The sequence below is a fragment of the Lynx canadensis genome, chromosome B4 (genome assembly GCF_007474595.2).
Source record: "Lynx canadensis isolate LIC74 chromosome B4, mLynCan4.pri.v2, whole genome shotgun sequence".
NCBI classification, from domain to species: domain Eukaryota; kingdom Metazoa; phylum Chordata; class Mammalia; order Carnivora; family Felidae; genus Lynx; species Lynx canadensis.
The window spans coordinates 140,739,438-140,757,502 of NC_044309.1; the positions used below are offsets into that span (position 1 = coordinate 140,739,438).

General features: G+C 64.6%; 1 protein-coding gene across 1 annotated transcript; it reads left to right on the forward strand.

Moving 5' to 3' along the window:
• Positions 1 to 6,396: 6,396 nt before the first annotated feature.
• Positions 6,397 to 13,547, forward strand: PANX2 (pannexin 2). Its single transcript, XM_030320964.1, has 3 exons — positions 6,397 to 6,622; positions 10,642 to 12,099; positions 12,630 to 13,547. Exons 1-3 carry the CDS (start codon positions 6,397 to 6,399, stop codon positions 12,971 to 12,973), a joined length of 2,028 nt encoding a protein of 675 aa, XP_030176824.1. The 3' UTR covers positions 12,974 to 13,547.
• The last annotated feature ends 4,518 nt before the right edge of the window (positions 13,548 to 18,065 follow it).

Sequence of the window (18,065 nt, forward strand, 5' to 3'; positions counted from 1 at the left end):
GAACGCGTGGGACGTCCCCAGTGCCCTTCTCTGGGCCTCAGGGACCACTGTTCCACAGGAGCGGCCAGAGCCTCACCAAGCAAGCGGTTGGAAAACTTCGTGGGTCAGTGAGAATTCTCTGCTCTCAGGCAACACGGGGCAGCGACCTCATGTACAAAGTGCCATCAGGGGTAAAACGATCAAGGATTTCTGGTGGCAACGACAGCATCGGGCCCAGCTGGGGCCTGGGCGGCGGCTCGAGTCCCCCCACCCCCCATGTCCTCTCGCCCCCTCCCCCCACCACCAGCCAGAGCCCAAGGCTGTGGCAGGAAGAGGGAGCCATGCAGCGGGAAGGAAAGGGAACCGGCCACGGGGAGCCCGAGCTGTGTCTGCCGCAGACCCAAACCAGCCTTGCCAGAGACACGCCCTTCCTCTGGAATCATTGAACTCAGACCCACGTGAGACACCGGCCCCTCAGAGGCTGCAGGTGGGCAAATGAGAATTGTTGGTCCTGCAACGGACAGGGACAGGGCGGGAGGGGAGGAGGATAAGACCTTCCCCACATTGGGGGTCCCAAGGTCACCTCAGGACCTCAGGGCACTAATCAAGGCTCTGTCCCTCAGCCCACTGCTGCCGCCCTGGAGATCCCGTCCTCCCGCTTTACAGGTGGGGACAGGGGCCCCAGTGGTGCAGCCCAGAGCCCATGCTGGCACCCTGCCCGAGGATGGGGCTCTCCTGACCCCAGACCCCTCACACTTGCGTGCTGTGGGTCAGCTGGTGGCCAAGGGGCTGCACCCAGGAACAAAGCTGTCGCGACAGGAGAACATGCTGGTGTTGCTGCTTCGAGAGATACCCACTTGTGGGGGTGCCTGGGTGGCTCAGTCGGTTGAGCGTCCGACTTTGGCTCAGGTCATGGTCCCACCGTTCATGGGTTCAAGCCCCATGTCGGGCTCTGTGATGACAGCTCAGAGCCTGGAGCCTGCTTTGGATTCTGTGTCTCCCTCTGCCCCTACCTGCCCCCTCTCAAATGTAAATAAACAGAAAAAAAAAAAAAAAAAAAAAACAACCACTTTTGGCCTCCTGCACTGGCTGCCCCGGAGCCAGGCACTCTGAGTGGCCTCGTGGGACAGCTGCTGGAGTCCCAGTGCCACTGCTCCCTCCCCCCCCCCCACCCCCCAAAGGTCTGCACCTGCTCAGCCCTGCCCGGCTCTGCAGTGACTGGATGTCCACGCTTGCAAGAGGCCACAGGTGCGGGCCTCGTACTGCGGAGAGGCAGGCACCAGAGCAATCGGTCCCGCAGGCAGCCAGGAGCTGGGCTGGCGTCGCGCAGGGCGGGTGTCCCAGGCCACGATGCTCTTCAGCAACGGTCCAGAGGGGTTATCGGGGGTGGTGGGAGACCAGGTGGGGTCATTCTGCAGAGGACTCGGTGCACCTGGGCAGGAGGGCACTGAGTGCAGCTTCGCCGGGCCTGGAGCAGGCAGGAGACGGGGTGGGAGGCCAGGTCCGGTGACCGAGCCGGAGGCTCTGCTGAGCACAGGATAAAGCGCACGGGGTCTGCCCTTGACAGAGTCCCCGCCTACAGGAGGCCAGGCCACCTACAGCAGCGAGGACTCCTGGGGAAACTGAGCGAAGAGGTTCCTGCAGGCAGGTACACTGGGCTTAAGTTCTGTGCTTGGGGATCCTGGAAAGGAAATTTGGAAGCCGTGTACGGTCACTCACTTTAAGTTGCCTGCCGTTTCTCTTGTTTGAGACTACTGGTTCCCAGCACGTTGTAAGTGCCCCGGTCCACTTAAAAAGGACCCAGCAAGTTGACCCTTTGTGGCTAGATGCTCTGCCTTACTCCCCCTTCCCGTAGAACTTTGCCCACCCAAGTATATCCATTGCAAAATGTACTGGGTTGAACGTGGAGGGCATCACAGACCGTCTTCTCCGGGGCACGCGGAGTGTGTGCCAGCCGCCCACGCCCCACAGATGCCCCAGGCATGAGCTTTGGCTCCTGAAGAATGAGCAGAAATGACAGAGGTGTGAAGCTGTACCCCTGGGACGGTGGCTGCTAGACCCCAGAATGAGGGGACAGAAGGGAACAGAGCTCCCAGCCAGCCCACGGTCAGCGTGGGGCAGAATGACCCTGTGCTGTTTTGTTGGTTCCTACCTGGCCTCTTGCTCACTCTCTGCTTCTTCTCCAGACCAGGTATGTGTATCGAGGCAGCCATTTGTGGGGGTTTTTTTAATGCTTATTAACTTTTGAGAGAGAGTGGGGGGAGGGAGCAGAGAGAAGGAGACAGAGGGTCCGAAGCAGGCTCTGCGCCTGACAGCCCAGCCCGGGCCTTGAACTCACGTGCGGTCAGATCATGACCTGAGCCAAAGTCAGATGCTCAACCGACAGAGCCACCCAGGCGCCGCCCCCCCAGCCATTTGTTTTCAAGTTCATTTTTCTTAGTAATCTTTACACCCAATGTGGGCTCCGACTCTGAGCCCCGAGATCAAGAGCTGTGCACTCTTCTGACTGAGCCACCCAGGTGCCCTGAGGGAAACACTAGTTTTGATCCGTGAAACCGTAAGACTGAACCTGGTAACAAGAAGTTCACCAGGATTCTTGTTCTTTAGTTACCGTAAGTACTTAATCAAAATGACACACGTGTGTTGTAGGTGTTCGTGAGCAAACGCAGAAGTAAACTTGCGCTGGGAAGGCATCGGTTAACACGCTGTCCGTGTTCGTGGCAGAGCACGGCTTACAGCTGCAGTAAGGGTCCATCATTACTTCGGTTTCTGGTTTCTGGTTTTGCCTTTACAGAGATGAGTGGATTAAACGTTGGCCACAGTACTGTCACTCGATCTCTCAGAATCCCTCCGTGTGTGGAAAGCCACATGCTAATGTCTCGCCACAAGACGGGCAAGCTGTTCCCCAGTGTGGTCCTCCCTGGAGACAGGATTGCGGAGAACGATCCCTCCAGTTCAGCCTGGCCGATCCAGCCCGGGGCGAGGACAGCAGTAGCCCCTGTTCCCCAGTGCTTCCTGCACGTTCTCCTGGGGAGAGAACAAAGGAGGGCTGGGCTCCAAGTCTCTGCAGGGTTTGAGCCCGGCCCGGGGTGTCATCCCCGGACACTCTGCTCTGGCCCCCACCCCAGCCCCATCCAGGCTGGGGAGCGAGGACAGCAGTAAGACAGCTGCTGCCATGGGGCGGTGGGGGGCGGCCTCAGCTTGCCTGGGTGCCCCTCCCATGATGTCCAGACGCTCCCCCGCTGGATGGGAGGACAGCAGCCTAGCCTTTCTCACAGCATGCAGGGTCACCGCCACGACTGCGCTCCACAACCTGCTGATGCCCACAGGCCAACTCGGCGATCACACCGAGGTCAGCAGCGTTCCTCTGCACCAGATTAACCAGCTAAAACACATCGCAGAAAATGGGATGCCGTGTACAGAGGAACAAAAATTATGTCTAGGACATGACCTAACAAACCCATGCAACAATATTTACAGAGAAATGATTATAATTTTATGACAATATATAAAGAAGATCTAAATAAATGAAGAAACACACTATGTTCATAGATAGGAGAACTTAACAATTGTCCACATTTCAGTCGTCCCCAAGTTAGTATACGTTCAAGGCAATCTAAGTATTCCAGCTAGATTTCCTTTCTGGAAACCTGACAAAGTCTTTCTGAGACGTATATGTGGAAAAGTCAAGGTCATGAGTACCTAAATCGTCATTGAGAAGGGGTAAAGGGGTACCTGCCGATCCATATATTTGGTATATGACAAAGCCATCACAAGGACAAACCCATTCCAGATGTGGTGATGACACCTGGTGGTCTGAGAAAGGATATATTGCTTAGTCAACAGTGTGGGGAAAACCAGCTCATTTTATGGAGAAAAACTAAGCTGCATTTCTACCTCCACACGTGGTCTTCCAGCTAAAAATGTATCTGCTAAAGGAGTAACACTACCTATGGAATTTGCTTGGGTTGCAATCTGAAATCTCCAGATTAGAGATTACTTCACCAATTCACGGCAACACCGAAATGAAGCACATTTCAACATATCTGCTTGAAGGCCATGGAAGAATGAATGTGGAGGGTAAGCTGTCCTGCTCCTAGAGGGACACTGGGATGCCTCTGAGATCTCACAAAGAAAAAAACTACAAACCATAAAACAAACGAATAAAACAGTGGTCTTGACTACATCTAAATCGAGGATTCCTATCCAGATCCCATGGATAGACCCAACAGACAGACCTGAAGAAGGCCTTACAATGGACTAACCAAAAGGCTGATGTAAGTCCAAGACCTCTTCCAAATGAACCACAGACAGAGACTCTTGATGTGCAGAAGGCTTGACCAGGCGATAACCCTACTGGTAACCAGAAAAAGGCAAACTGAAAACACTGAAACCACATTCCAGCCCTTAGAATGGCACATACCAGAAAGCAAATAATGACAAGAGCTGGGAATGTTAGGGGACAGAACCTCTTTTTTCTGGGGAAGAGTGTGGTCCAGCCTTTCTGGAAAGCAACCTAGTAAGTGCCCAGCAGGACCGCTGGCAGGGGGAGGGGGGAGGAGGGGGGTAAGGGGGAGGAGGAGGAGGGGGAGGAGGGGGGAGGGGGGGTGTCCCAGAGGGCTGTAGGGATGTCCATGCCATTATCCAGGGCCACCTGGGTTAGATGGGGAGTGTTTGGGATATCTAGGGACCATCTAGGCTATTTTTGAGGATGTCTGGCTTATCTGGGGGGGGGGGGTCTGGATTATCTGGGGGATGTGAGGGTTATGGGGGGGCATCAGGGGTTTGGGGGGTGTGGCTGGGTTATCCAGGGGCAGCTGGGCTTTAAGGGAGTTGGGTTGTATGTGGGTGTCTGGGTTGCAGGGGGTGGGTGCCCGTGTTACCGGAGGGATGGGAAATTGAAGGCAGCCCCCTCAGTAAGTAGTAGACAAGTAAAACGGGCTGGAAGCCAAGGGTGGGCATCCATCGTTCAGAAACATAATCTTGAAAAGTGCGGAGAGGGGCGCCTGGGTGGCGCAGTCGGTTAAGCGTCAGACTTCAGCCAGGTCACGATCTTGCCGTCCGGGAGTTCGAGCCCCGCGTCAGGCTCTGGGCTGATGGCTCAGAGCCTGGAGCCTGTTTCCGATTCTATGTCTCCCTCTCTCTCTGCCCCTACCCCGTTCATGCTCTGTCTCTCTCTGTCCCAAAAATAAATAAAAACGTTGAAAAAAATTTTTTTAAAAAAGAAAAGTGCGGAGACCCTCAAGAAAGGTGGAGACATGCAGAGTGTGGACAGGCTTGGTGCCGGGCGCCCCCTCTGTCAGCCCCCACGCGGGGCTGTGGGCTGACTGGCTCACCGCAGTGGTCCGGGACCTGTGAACATTGGTGCCCAGGACACAGGAACTACAGAAGCAAGTTAAAGCTGCGACCAGAAGTATCTCACAAAGGCAGCACATGTGTGTCCCAAAATAGTGGGAAGGGGACCGGCCATGAAAGAATCCAAGGAAACACTGACGAACCGCCTCGGGTCTTGCAGGCAGCCGGGCAGACCCCGAAGTGTGCGCGCAGTTGTTCGGGAGGACGCCCGGGGAGTGGGTGGGAGGGCGGGGGGGGGGGGGGGGGGGGGGGGGGGACGAAGGTCAGGAAGGGGTGCCAGCACCCCAGAGCCTCCCCCGGGAGCTGGCACAGGCCGGCCCCCAGCGTGTCTGTCGAATGAGGCAAAGGGACAAGTGGCTGGGGCGGGTGACGGGGAGGAGGTGCAGGGCAGGGTAGGAAGCGGGGCCGCGGGAGGTGATGCAGGGCGGGCGGGAAAGACGCCCCGCAGTGTCCGCGGGCCGCGGCCCCAGACCGGGGAGGGGTGCCCAGGCCCCCGCGCGCGCGTCCAGGCTCCGGGCAGGGAGTTGGCGGAGGCGGCCGGAGGCGGGACGACGACACCCCCTCCTCGCCGGGGCGGCTCCCGCGGCCACGAGCCGGGCGAGGCCCCCAGCCCCCCCCCCCCGACCCCGAGCAAGAGGAGGAGGGGCGAGCCGGCGTTAATTCATTTTATTTAATTTAAATCTTTTTTGCAAAGTCATCGCCCGCGCCGCAGCTGCGTGGCGGGGGGAAGGGGGGGCGGGGGGCGGGGGGGGGGGGCGGAGCCACGCCGCGAGTCGCCGCAGGTAAACAGCCCCCTCCCCGCGGTGGGAGCGGGGCCCCGGCCCCAGCCAGGGACAGCGGCCGCCGCCCCCGCCGGAGGGACGCGCCAGGCCCGGCCGGGGCTGCAGCCGAGGCGGGGGCGGCGGGGGCGCGGGCGGCCGGACCCCTGCCCGCGGGGGCGGCCGAGCGCCCCCCACCGCCGCGCCGGCCCGGCGCCCGCCCCCGCCGCGCCCCCCGCCCCGCCGCCCCGCGCCCCCCGCCCCGCCGCCCCGCCCGCGCCCCCGGGCCGCGCCCCCGCCCCCCATGCACCACCTCCTGCAGCAGTCGGCGGACATGGCGACCGCGCTGCTGGCCGGGGAGAAGCTGCGCGAGCTGATCCTGCCGGGCGCGCAGGACGACAAGGCGGGCGCGCTCGCCGCGCTGCTGCTGCAGCTCAAGCTGGAGCTGCCCTTCGACCGCGTGGTCACCATCGGCACCGTGCTGGTCCCCATCCTGCTCGTCACCCTGGTCTTCACCAAGAACTTCGCAGGTGAGGCTGGGGGCGCGCCCCGAGTCCCCGCCCCGGCGGCCCGCCGCCGGCCACCCGCTCGGGCCCGGGCCCGGGCTGGGGCTGGGGCTGGGGGTGGGGGTGGGGGGCCTCCCAGCGCGCCCCCGAAGGCCGCCCCCCTCCTCCCCGTATCGTCGCCCCTGTGTCGCCAGGCGCCCGGGGCTGCCTGCGAGACCCCCACCCCCCGCCTCGGATGCATTGTTCCCACTCTCCGTGCGCGCCCCGCCAGCAGCGGGTGGACCCGTCCGGGACCCGGTGGTCTCAGGCGTAAAAATGAGGCTCGGGGTCTGGCAGGCGAGCCCGGGAGGGGGAGTGGGCAGGCTCTGAGCGGAGGAGGAGTGGAGAGAAGGACAGCTGATGCCAAAGGCCGGCAGAGCGCCCGCGCGGCAGGCGGAGTGCGGGGGGTCGGGCTCGCCGCGAGGGTCCCTGAGAAGCGGGCGGCTTCCGGCCGGCGGCGGGGAGAGGCCTTGGTCCGGGCGCCGCGAGCCCGCGAAGGGACGCCGCGGAGGTCCGGGAGGCTGGGCCGAGCACCCTGCTGGCGGGCAGTGGACCCTCCTGGCCAAGCCGGAGGCGGGGAGCCTGTGAGGCCGGTGCAGGTGGAAGACGGGGCTCGACAGGGGCAGAGACGGGAACCAGCACAGGGGGAGTCCGAGATGTCGAGGCCGCAAGTGGCTGTCAGGGGGGCACCAGGAAGACCCTGGTTGAGGTGGGTTGAGGAGTGGGAGGAGGCACGGAGCCGGGGGGGGGGGGGGGGCGCGGTGAGGAGGAGGAGAGTGGTGGGCAGTGCCCTGGCCCTCCCTAAGGAGCCGGTCGGCCAGGCGGAGGCTGCTGGCGGGCTGGAGGCAGGGAGTGGCGCCCCCCCCCCACCCAGATCTGGCTGGCGATGGGTCCAGGGGGGCCCCTCGGCATTCCACTGGCCATGCTCGAGGGCCAGAGGTGCCGGCCCAAGGCAGAGGGGGTGGGGGCTCCTGTGCACCCCTCCAGGAGGGACATGTGACCCTGTCCCCTGAGTGACATTGGCAGACCTTCTTGCACTCTGCATTGGTTCTGCCCCAAAGGGCTCGCTTTTTAGCGGTCCTCATGACCTGGGAACTTCAGACCTGAGTGGAGTACGTGCCCAGACACTCAGACACGCCCAGGACAGGACATTCCCTCGGGGACGGGAGGCTCCACGCGCTCAGACACAGGTGTGACCCACAAGTGTCACTCAGGGCACATGTGGATGTGTTCCGTTTCTAACGCTACTGGATCAAATATGCACAAACTTGGTGATTCAAAACAACAGAACAGCTGTCACAGTCCGGGGACCACAGGTGCAAAATCCAGGTGTGGGCGGGGCCTGGCTCCCAGAGGCTCCGGGGAGGGTCCCTCCTGTCTCTCCAGTTTCTGCGGCTTCCTCACCCAGTCTCTGCTTCCATTTTCACAGGGGCATCTCCTCCCTGGGCGTCTGGGTCCAAATTCCTCTTTTTTACGAGGACTCCAGTCATTGGGTTGGGGCCACCCTACTCCAGTGTGATCTGATCTCGATCACATCTGCAAAGACCCTATTTCCAAACAAGGTCAGATTCACAGGTACCAGAGGTCGGGACTTGGAACATCTTTTCGGGGGACACGATTCTGTCCCCTACAGATGTGCACAGTGGGGCAGGGTCAGGACTGTCATCCTCAGGTGACTCTCCTGTCTCCTCCATTCCGAGGTTCTGTGAGTCCAGCTCACCCCGTGTGGAGCCTCAGTGCCCCTCTGCATCCAGCCAGGCTTGGGCTGCTGGCGTTTCCCAAGTTCATCCTTCATCCCTGGTCCGGGGGGCGCCCTGAGCCTTCCTGTGCCGGCCTGCCCCTCCACATTGACCTACATTTGCACACTGACATGCATGCGTCCACCTGGGCCCCTGAGCATGGACAAGGCAGGCCTTGTGAGCCTGGCCCCCTGTGACCTGGCATGCCCCGTGGAACACGCCTGGCCTTGGGGGTCCAGGGCTGCCCCAGGATAGTGTGTCCCAGATCACGGAACGAAGCAGGGCTGGCACCAGCTGATCAAGTGTTCTCTCTTGCGTCGCTGAGATGCGTTGCTCCAGCGGTCGCTCCCCTCGCCTGGACTAAGGTTCGAGGCAGGACAGTGGCTTTGTCGTAGTCTGAAGTGACCCATCTCCTGGTGCTTCACACAGAGCTTAGAAGCACCCACGTCCCCTCCCCCTCCCCAGGCCCAAGGACAGTGGGGCGCAGGAAACAGCGCCCTGCAGGCAGGAACCACATGTCCACAGGGTGAACTTCCAGGAGAGACCCTGCGACGACACATGGGGATGGGCTGGGGCAGGACTGCAAGAGGGACATGAGGTCAGAGGCTCTGGAGGCCCCTCTGCCCAGCCCCCGCCCCGGACAGGAGCACACTTGGGGACCCCGTCCCCCCAGCACCATATCAGCATCCATCTGTGAAGGTGTCAGCCCAGGGGCGCCCTGTGGCGGCCAGAAGGATCCATGACCCGCCTGCTGGGAGCTGGCTGGGGGCACGGGCCTCCAACACTCCCCCGCCGACCCTGCCCAGGGTGGATGCCCGGTGCTTGGGTCCTCGCTGCGCGAGGGTCCCCCTGGAGCAGGGTTTGCCCATCGGGGACACGACAGTAAACATTGTGGCACCACCCAGCGTGGTGAGGCGCTGATGCGGGGTGGCACCGGCCTCCTGGCCTAGAACCTGGCACATCCCCAGGGGCAGCGGGCAGCAGGAAGACCCCATGGCTCCCGGCCGGGGTTGCTGCGAGCAGCCCCCCCTCCCCACCGGCACCGACCCCTGAGCAGTGGACAGAGGGGCCAGATGGGCAGACAGCCTCAAGGGAAGCCGGGTTCCTCAGACGTTATACGGGGTCCGTGCAGGGGAACCGACAACTGCTTTTTCTTGAAGTGGCCCCACGTGACCTGGGTGTGCCACTCTAGCCTGGAGGCGTGCAGGTGTCCCCAGAGTGTGTGCCCTTTTCCAAAAGAAAAGAAGGCAAGCGCTTTGCCCCTCCCAGGACTGGTGAGCCTGAGGTCCCGGGGGGGTGGGGGGGGGGGGCTGCTGAATGGTCTCAGGGGAGGGGTGCCACACATGTCAGGGGCCAAGTCTCCCTGGGAGGACGTGGGGGCCACGAGCCAGGTCTGGGGGTAGGATCTCGGCAGCACTGGAGGAAGGCCGCTGACCCACTCTGCATGGTGAGAGGGGTCCAGCTGGCCCGACGGCAGAGTGGCCGGGTCCTTCAGCGGCCATGAGCTTGGGGAGCCAGTGCTGCAGACGGCACCGAGCCTGCCAGGTGGGGGCCCCCTGCAGCACCAGACGCATTCTTTTGCTGTGGTTTTTGTGCCCGTCATCACCGGGGAGGGAAAACAAAGCCCAGGGACGGCCACTTTTCCCGCAGTTCGGGCGGCATCCACTGTTCCTGGTGGCAGAAACTGTGGTCCTGCTGGTGAGGCTTCGTGTCAGGTTCCAGGTCCCTGCCCTTGCCCACCTAGCGTCTGGGATTCCCAGGTCTGCCGTTCTCCGGGACAATGGGTCTTGGACGGGCACCCCTCACCCCTGCACGGCAGGCAGGGCCCACATCTATAAGTGCCCCTGGCCAGGTGGGACCTGCCCCGGCCATCTGCCCTCTTAAAGATGAAGCCGCGGGCAGTGCAGGGCCAGGGGTCTAACTCTGCCGCCGGAAAAGGGCCCTGGGCCGAGGGGCCTGTCCTGCTGCCCTCTGGGATTGGGTTTCCCCCGTGCACACAGAGACTCTTTGGATACGGAGAGGGACCTGAGGTTTGAAGTGCAGGTCAGTCGCGGGTGGGGGCTGGGGCTGGCAGAGCTGTACCCACCCCCCCCCACCCTGTGCCACAGCCAACTGCTGGGGGGTGGGGGTGGGGGTGGGGGTGGGAACCTGGGTGAGACCTCCGTGCCCCGGGCTGGTCGTAAGGGATGGAGCATCTCCTGGGCCCCGGAGCCTTTCTGTGTGGGGAACAGCAGGCCCCAGCCCGAGTCTCCTGTCTGCCCCCAGAGGAGCCCATTTACTGCTACACGCCGCACAACTTCACTCGCGACCAGGCGCTGTACGCTCGCGGCTACTGCTGGACGGAGCTGCGGGACGCGCTGCCCGGCGTGGACGCCAGCCTGTGGCCGTCGCTGTTTGAGCACAAGCTGCTGCCCTACTCGCTGCTGGCCTTCGCGGCCATCATGTACGTCCCCGCGCTGGGCTGGGAGTTCCTGGCCTCCACCCGCCTCACCTCGGAGCTCAACTTCCTGCTGCAGGAGATCGACAACTGCTACCACCGCGCCGCCGAGGGCCGCGCCCCCAAGATCGAGAAGCAGATCCAGTCCAAGGGGCCCGGCATCACGGAGCGCGAGAGGCGCGAGATCATCGAGAACGCCGAGAAGGAGAAGAGCCCGGAGCAGAACCTGTTCGAGAAGTACCTGGAGCGCCGCGGCCGCAGCAACTTCCTGGCCAAGCTGTACCTGGCGCGGCACCTGCTGATCCTGCTGCTCAGCGTGGCGCCCATCTCCTACCTGTGCACCTACTACGCCACGCAGAAGCAGAACGAGTTCACGTGCGCGCTGGGCGCGTCCCCGGACGGGCCGGCAGGGGGCGCGGCGGCGGGGGCGGCCGCCGTGCGCGTCAGCTGCAAGCTGCCGTCCGTGCAGCTGCAGCGCATCGTGGCGGGCGTGGACATCGTGCTGCTGTGCGCCATGAACCTCATCATCCTCGTCAACCTCATCCACCTCTTCATCTTCCGCAAGAGCAACTTCATCTTCGACAAGCTGCACAAGGTGGGCATCAAGACGCGCCGGCAGTGGCGCCGCTCGCAGTTCTGCGACATCAACATCCTGGCCATGTTCTGCAACGAGAACCGCGACCACATCAAGTCGCTCAACCGGCTGGACTTCATCACCAACGAGAGCGACCTCATGTACGACAACGTGGTGCGGCAGCTGCTGGCCGCGCTGGCCCAGTCCAACCACGACGCCACGCCCACCGTGCGCGACGCGGGCGTGCAGACCGTCGACCCCAGCGCCAACCCCGCCGAGCCCGAGGGCTCCGCCGAGCCGCCCGTGGTCAAGCGGCCGCGCAAGAAGATGAAGTGGATCCCCACCAGCAACCCGCTGCCCCAGCCCTTCAAGGAGCCGCTGGCCATCATGCGCGTGGAGAACAGCAAGGCCGAGAAGCCCAAGCCCGTGCGCCGCAAGACGGCCACCGACACGCTCATCGCGCCGCTGCTGGACGCGGGGGCGCGCGCCGCGCACCACTACAAGGGCGGCGGGGGCGACGCGGGGCCCGCCCCCGACAAGAAGCATGCGCGCCACTTTTCCCTGGACGTGCACCCCTACATCCTGGGCACCAAGAAGGCCAAGCCCGAGGCCGTGCCCGCCGCCGCCCTGCCCGCCTCCCGGAGCCAGGAAGGGGGTTTCCTGTCCCAGGCGGAGGAGTGCGCGCTCGGCTTGGCCGCAGCCCCCACCAAAGGTAGGCAGCCGGGCACCCCGGGCCCCGGGGAAGTCAGCCCCCCCCCGCGCGCCGTCCTCCCGGAACCGTGTGAAAGGCGCTGAGGAGCCGGCTGGGTGCGCGAAGCTGGTGGGCGGCTGGGGGGGAGGGGGAGGGGAGGCAGCCTCCAACCTGAGGGGACATTGTAGGCGGGCCCTGCCGGCCCCCGTGAAGCAGATAGGAGAGCCCCAGGGGGATAGGACAGTAGGGTCACTCCGGCTCCAGAGAAGGGTCTGGAAATGGGCACTGCCGCTCCCGAGGCCGCGGGAGATTGAGCCCAGACAGGCTGGGTGGGAGGTGGTGGCGCAGAGGGGGTCGGCCTGGCCCCGCCTGGCTAAGGAGGCTGAAAGAGAGAGAATCAAGCCCTCGCGGGGCACTGGGGGGGGGGGGGGGGGGGGCTTAAGCCACAGCCCGCCCTCCCACGGCCAGCCTGCCTGCCGCGGTGGGTCTGCCCCGGTGGAGAGAGGGGTGGCCCGAGGGTGTGACGTGCCTGTGTTCCTGGCTGTTGGCAGACGCTCCGCTCCCCGAGAAGGAAATCCTGTACCCCGCAGAGCCAGCCCGTGCCACGCTTCCTCCCGGGGGCCCGTTTCACGTCTGCTCGCCCCCCGCAGCCCCCGCCACAGCTCCTCTGTCGCCAGCCAGCCTGGGCAAGCCCGACCCCCTGGCTATCCTGAGCCGCAACGCCACGCACCCGCTGCTGCACATCAGCACGCTGTACGAAGCCCGGGAAGAGGAGGACGGGGGCCCCCGGGCTCCCCCGGACGTGGGCAGCCTCATCGCCATCCCCCCGCCCCAGCAGATGCTCATCGCCACCTTTGACGAGCCCAGGACAGTAGTGAGCACTGTGGAGTTCTGAGGGGCAGGGCTGCCCGGCCGCCACAGAGCAGCGCATGGCCCGGCAGTGCCGCTGACCGCAGCCCCGAGTGGGTGTGGCCCCTCTGCTTTGCCCCCCAACCGCCCGCACCTCCTGGCCTCCTGTCCGCATGCCACGGGGCCCGGCACCTTGCCCACCCGGCCCCCGAGGCAGCACCGCCGGGGTGCCGGCCGGGCCAGGGGCTGGCCTCGACCCCAGCGGAGCCCCCAGCCGGCAAGGCCTGGAGCCGCCTTCCCCCTCCCCCCGCAGCAGGCGCTCAGCTGTGAGATTGAAGAGTGTATTTTTTTAGTCCATTTTGTCTTGGGTCCGGGATGCCGGCCCTGAGGGGCCAGGCTGTGGCAGGACGCCTCTGGTCCTGAGCCTGGAAGGAGGCTGGGGGTGAGCACACCACCAGGCCTAGCCGTGCCCGAGGGGCCATGCTCAGGTTTCCCCGCTGCAGGGACCAGGAGCCCCGGGGCGGGAGGTGCCGGGGCCCACCCTCCATCAGATCAACATATGCACTTTCTCCTCGTACCCCGACATACCCGTACTTTGTTTTACTATGATTACTGTAACTACCGAGTGTACGTATTATCAGGACACAGGACGGCGTGTGCGTGGGCGCGTGAGCGAGAGGGCGAGGGCGCCAGGTGCAAGTGGATGTGTGCGTGAGTGGGCACGAGCGGGCGGGCGCCAGCGCGAACGCACGGGTGTGTGACTGGGCACGGGGCTGAGACGGTGTGGACGCCAGCGTGCAAGGGAAGGAGTCCAACGCAATAACCACGTCCCCCCACCCAGGCCACCAGCCCCCCACCCGAGGGCCCACGCTGCTTCCCGTGGGCACCCAGGGCTGGCGCTCGGAGGGTCTGTCCCTATTACCTCAGCCACGGTGACAACGTGACAGTATTAACAAGGTAGCACCGAGCATATCAATAAATATTATTCTGATACCGCCCGAGTCCCGTGTGGTCCGTCTGCAGGAGGCCTGTGCTCTGAGCTTCCTGCGTCAGGGCGCCTCCGCTCACCGCGGTCACGGGAGGCCGTGGGAGGTGCCCCGCTGCCCTCCAGGTCACCTTGGGGGCTCTACCGCACCCGCAGTCAAGCGTTTATCACTCGTGGTTGACAGGTCGTGGCCTCTAACGTGCCCGCCCTCTGCGCCATGGGGTGACTCAGGTGAGCCCTGCCCCGTCGGGGCTCGCAGACGCAGCAAAGACAAAGGCATGAGCCCCCAGGAAGCTGTCCCCTCCATCGGATGCTTGGGGGGGCAGGGGCCTGTTGGGTACACTCAGGGGAGCAGGGAGAGCCGAGGACACTTCCCGGAAGAGGCACCCTTGATGTGGTCTGGGGGTGCTCATGATATTACAGGGACCCGGGACAGGGCACCTTCAACACTGGGCCCGGGACTCAGCTGGGGCTGAGGGCAGTCCCGTGGGTCCACCTGGCAGCCACACGCCCTCCAGTCCACGGCTGATGACCCCGAGAATCTGAACAGGGGCTCCTTGGAGGCAGCGAGCTGGGGCAGCCAGACCAGCAAACTGTGGGCGCTAGGGCAGGCGGGTGCCGGCCTCACACGGTCAGGCTTGGCAGAGAGCAAGCGGGCCCACTTGCTGTGCCACAAAGACCCGACTGGCCCGGCCCCCTGGGGTCCCCTCGGCAGGCCTGTCCGTGGGGGGAGCCTGACCTTCCCCAGAGCTGGGTGATCATTCAGAGACACAAGCAAAGGACTGCATCCCTCCAGTGACTTTGAACGCGAGTTTCACCATCACTCTGGTCTGGGGAGGCCAGCAGATCAGGGGACAGCTGCCATCGGAAAGACAGCTCATCCCTCACAGGTCCCGAGGGGAGGGGGCACGCCGTGCCCAGGCTGGGGGCCACAGGGGGAAGCACCAGGCGGTCGGGAGGCAGAGGGGGACTTTCCTGTGGGTGAGGCAGGTGCAGGCTTAGAACTGGCTCGTGTGAGTCACGTCCGCGGGCCCCGGGGTTCCCCTAGTTGTCGGGCACCCGCCCCGGGTGGTGGGGGCAGGTGACAGAGAGTGTGGGAGTCCCACAGAGGGGGTGCTGGGCCGACTCGGGATTGGCCGGTTTGCACACGGGAGTTTGTTGTCTCTAGGAATTAGCCAGCCCGGGGAGGAGTCGGCACAGCCCGGTGTCAGAACACGAGGCAACGAAAAGGCATCATTAACACACCCTGTCCCCAGAGAGCACCCCCCCTCACCTGAGCCACGACACTCCTCCCGGCCGGGCATCCCAGGCCGTGAAGCCCACCGCCCCTCGGGTTGGCACTCACGGTTTCCATGTGTCCAGGGAAGAGGCCCCGTGTCCCCGTAGGACGTGAGCAGCCCAGCCGGTCCTACAAGGTGGGACCGGCCCCTGGCCCCTCGGCAGCGCCCCCCTTGGCCCCCCGCCATCAACCGGCCCCGTGACCCTGGGCGGGGTGGCTGTGTCCACCTGGGGCACTCAAGTCGTGCTGGCCTCAGGCAGCTGCTTTGGCCACAGCGTCCCTGCCGTTTCGTGAGTGGAGCCGGAGTCCCCGACCCTCCAAGGCCACGCTCACCTCCCCACCGCCGCCCGTCCACATGCAGAGCTCAGCCGGGCCCCGCTTGGCTCATCCTGCCCCGTGGCTCTGCTCAGAGTGGACTCAGAGTGGACGCGGCCCCAGGGCCCCGCAGAGGCGCGGCGAGTCTGCCTCACGCACCCTTCCTCCCGCCAGCGAACACAGGTACCGCTGGGTGAGGGACATCCGCACACACGCAGGTCCAGGCAGGGCTAGGGGCACCCCTGCTGGAGAGTCCCCCCGGTCCCACGGAGCCACCTCCACGTCTTGGGTGAGATGGCTCCGCCAGGCTGCCGGCCACCCGTCCCCTGGGCCAAGGCCGAGCAGGACACTTCAGACCCAGTCTCATCCAGAGGTCTGTCCTTGGAGTGTGACTGAGCCCCTGCCCTGGTTTGTCGGGGAAGAGGAGAGCCCCCGTCATCATCCCACAGAAGCACACCTCTTAGCGCAGGTGCTCAGGGATGCCACCCGACCCGCTGAGGGCAGGGGGGCGCCCCACGGGCTCCAGTGTTCCTCTGAAGCCCCGTCTCCTCTCTCCTTCCCTCTGGCCAGGGCACTGTGGCAGGTGTGGGCAACCGTCCCCGGCTCAGAGGAGACGGCTCAGGAAAGACCTCGCGCTCCATCCCACACGCCCCAGACGGGCCACGCCAGCACCACGGGGGCATCTCAACCAGACTCACTCCAGACCCCGGGGAAGTGCCCCCACCCCTCAGCATACTGCCTGGCGAAACCCTGCTGCTCTCCTATGTGAAGATGGCCGAGGTGGTCGGGAGGGCAGACACGACCGGCCCCCAGGGGAGAACGGTAGCTGGACACGAGCGCGCACCAGAGGCGCACGGGCCAGAGTGTCCTCCTTTAGGACAGAGGCCACCCGGAGGCCAGCTAGGCCCTTTGGGGACCAAGAAGCTGCAGGAGAGAAGTGTCAGCCCGGAGGCCCCACACGCAGTCTCTCGTATACAGAGGTCAGCCGGCAAACAGCCCAGCCTGCCGGCCAGCGCCCCAGCCGCACACCAGGAGTGGCCGGGGGACTGCCTCCCACATCAGCTGGACCCCAGGAGAAACCCCCGCCAAAGAACGGGGGAGCTTATGACCCCTACAAGCCACCAGTGCCAGAGCCGCTCAGAAGCCTGGGACTGCGGCCACCGCCTCTCTTCCTGGAGCCTGAGGGGAATCCCGGTGCCGGTCTGGACTGGACTATCCCCTCAGTCCCAAGCGGCTCCAGGCTGGGGGCGGGACAGCCTGCTCCAGGCAGGCACTACTGAGGCCCCCACTCCAGCCAGTGGCCCCAGAGAACGGCCTGTCCCAGGGCCCCGAAGTGCAGACATGTCTCCCTCTTCCTTTTCTAAAGGGCTTCCCTCCCTGCTATTCACCAGCTTTCTGTGGAGACTGGAGTCCTGGCCCCAGGGCAGGGCCAGAATGTGAGGGCCCCTGAGTCAGGTCTAGGATGTCTAGGATGTGGGCACAAGCTCAGTGGAGCTGGCTGGGGGGGGGGGGGGGGGGAGGAGGGGAGGGGACAGGATGGGGGGACAGGATGGGGGTCCACGTATCCAGGATGGGGGAACAGGCAAGCCATCTCCACATCCACCGCCTGCAGGGTACCCAGCCCCAGAGCCCTGCTGCAAGGACGGAGGCGGAGGGCCCCGGCGAGGGCAGCAGCCCCCGGGGCCCCCCACAGCCCCCCTCTCGCCGCAGCTCCAGCGCCCAGCAATGGGGGTCAGGGGTCGGGAGCGCTCCGCATGCGGAGAAGAGGGAGGGCCGGCTCAGGACGCCCCACTGCGGGTGGTCGTGGGCATTGAGAGTCCCCCTCCCACGCCCCACAGCCCACTTGGTCACATGGGGACGACGAGGGGCCGGAGACTTGGCGGTTGGAGCCCCTCCGCTGGCAGTGGGACGGGAGCTCCGGACGCACCAGGGTCCGCCTGTCCTGAGACCCTCCCCCTCCCCGTACAGACCTCCGGGGTTTGGGGTCCAGGTGTCAGCCTGGTCGGTCCCACCCTCCCAGGGGACCCAACCCACTAAGTCGAGGGATGGCCCGGTCGCCCGCGGGCGGGAGTCTCGGCACCCCCCAACCCAGGATGAGTCACGCGGGCGTGCTCCACAACCAGAGTTTTCTGCTCCTCGCATCTCACCAGGGGCTGCAAGCCTCTCCGTGGACATTACCCGTGGAAACATCATCCCTTTTCCAGACTGGGAGCTGCAGTCAGAGAATTTAAGAGTGCTCGGACACAAGCCCGGGGACTCGAACTCCTGTCTCCACCGTCACCTCCTTCCTCCTGGAACCGGAGGCGCCGGGGGCGGGGCAGGGTGGGGCGGGGCTTCTCGCGCGCGGCCCCCTGGGAAGTGTAGTCCACCGGCGCTCGCGCGCAGCCCCCTGGGAAGTGTAGTCCGCGGGTGGCTGCGCGCGGACCCCTGGGAAGTGTAGTCCACCGGCGCGAACCGGGCGCGCCGACGGAGCGGACGGGCGGCGCGTGGAACTGCGCTTCCCGGCATGCCGAGCGCCGCCCGCCCCCGTCCCCGGGCCGTCCGGCCGCCCCGCCCCCG

Coding starts and splice junctions, on each gene's coding strand:
- PANX2 (XM_030320964.1), top strand. CDS start 6,397: ATGCACCACCTCCTGCAGCAGTCGGCGGACATGGCGACCGCGCTGCTG. Junction 6,623..10,641: donor CTTCACCAAGAACTTCGCAG/GTGAGGCTGGGG, acceptor GTCTGCCCCCAG/AGGAGCCCATTTACTGCTAC. Junction 12,100..12,629: donor GGCCGCAGCCCCCACCAAAG/GTAGGCAGCCGG, acceptor GGCTGTTGGCAG/ACGCTCCGCTCCCCGAGAAG.